The sequence below is a fragment of the Nannobrachium achirus genome (genome assembly GCF_963921795.1).
Source record: "Nannobrachium achirus genome assembly, chromosome: 7".
In the NCBI taxonomy this organism is placed as follows: Eukaryota; Metazoa; Chordata; class Actinopteri; order Myctophiformes; family Myctophidae; genus Nannobrachium; species Nannobrachium achirus.
The window spans coordinates 15,075,126-15,076,736 of NC_137816.1; the positions used below are offsets into that span (position 1 = coordinate 15,075,126).

A 1,611-nucleotide genomic window follows, 5' to 3' on the forward strand; every position below is an offset into this window, starting at 1 on the left:
AGTTTACTCACACTGCAAATTGAATGAACGATGAAAAGATCTTGAAAAATAGGCAATGCATAAAATATTGAGTATGGTAGCAAAAAAAAATAGATGAAAGTTTTAACAATATAGCTTCTCCAAAATGGGAAAAAAATGAAAAAAGGCACGGATGAACAAAGCCCTCAAAATATAAAAAAACGGTCGACATATCTCTGGAAAAACATAAAATAAAAAAATAAAAAAAGTTGACAAATTGGTTCTTGGACTAGTGGGCATAAATGCCAAAAGAAAAAGAAAAAAATGTTTCATAATGATTTTTCTTTTCTTTTTTTATGTGGGTTGAGTAACTCAGTTGATATTCTTTTTTTTTTTTTGTTTTTTCGCGATAATGTCGAGACTCACATGAAAAACTCCGGAGATGAAGGGTTGTTGTCACTGCTCGATCCATTTTCTCGGAAGCCGTTGCTGATGAGCTTCTCATACTTTTCTTTGTACGCGTCCCTCTCCCGGACCAGCCTGGAGATCTCCTGCTTGAGGTGGTCGACCTGCTGGATGAGCTGCGTCTTCTCTCCCTCCAGGACGTGCCGCTGCTGGACCCGCTTGTACCGGCAGGACTGGGCATAGCCTCTGTTCTTTAGGGTCCTCCTCTTCTGTTTCAACCGGATCACTTCTTCCTTGCTGACCCCCCGTAGCTGCCGGTTGAGCTCCCGCACCGACATGGACACCAGCTGGTCGTCTGAAAAGCGGTCGTCCAGCCGGTCCAGGTGCATACTGTGCGGATGGTTCCCCCCGGAGCCGCCGTTGGACTGGAGCCCGGGCTGGTGGTGGCTGCTGCTGTGGTGGTGGTGGTGGTGGTGGTGTGGCCCCCCGTTCTGCGCTGCCGCGGCGGCGATGACTGCCGAGACGACCGCCGCTGCGGAGCCCATCTCTTCCCCGGCCATGGCGCCTCCCGCTCCGGCTCCGCCAGCGAACTGCTGCCCTCTGGTATAGCCATCGAAAGACTGGAGCTGGTGACTGCTGTTGATCAGCGCCTCTACTGCGTCTTCGGGGCTGAAGCCCAACGCCTCTGGATTCAGCTGCTGTTGGTAACCGGACATCCAGTAGAAATCCTCCAAGTGTGCCTTCTGTTCGCTCCCCGAGCCCGGACTGGGCGCCGAGAAGCTTGGAGAAGGGGGCACCGAGCTGCAAGGCGTGCTCATCGGGGTGGAAGACAAGGATCCCCCGGCGATAAGGCGACTGCACTGGCTGATGTTGCGATCGGGCTCCACCGGCTCCTTTTTCACTTCAAACTTCATCAGATCGAAGTCATTAACATATTCCATGGCCAGGGGACTGGTGGGCAGGTCGGAGTTGCTCATTGCCAGCTCTGATGCCATCCTCTTGCTGCTGCTGACAGTCCTCCAAACCGGGTGAAGAGCAGCTGTCACACTGGGCTGGCTGGGAAGGACGTGAGCCAGTTTGAATTTTTAAGCGTTTTGTCTCGAAATGAAGAAATTAGGTTTTCTGCGCCCTTTTTGCAGCGACGGACTTCCCAGCTCGCAGGAGTAGTTTTTCTTTGCAGTCTATTGCACTGACACGCCAGTGCCGCGCACGCGAGCAGCGGAGTCCTTTTTCAGCATGAGAAATTCG

The 1,611-nt window shown here is 51.8% G+C and overlaps 1 protein-coding gene across 1 annotated transcript; it reads right to left on the reverse strand.

Moving 5' to 3' along the window:
- Positions 1 to 380: 380 nt before the first annotated feature.
- mafa (MAF bZIP transcription factor a) lies at positions 381 to 1,358 on the reverse strand (the record flags this gene model as incomplete). Its single annotated transcript, XM_080729896.1, has 1 exon — positions 381 to 1,358. The coding sequence occupies one exon, from the start codon at positions 1,356 to 1,358 to the stop codon at positions 381 to 383; it is 978 nt and encodes a 325-aa protein (XP_080586022.1).
- Positions 1,359 to 1,611: the final 253 nt, after the last annotated feature.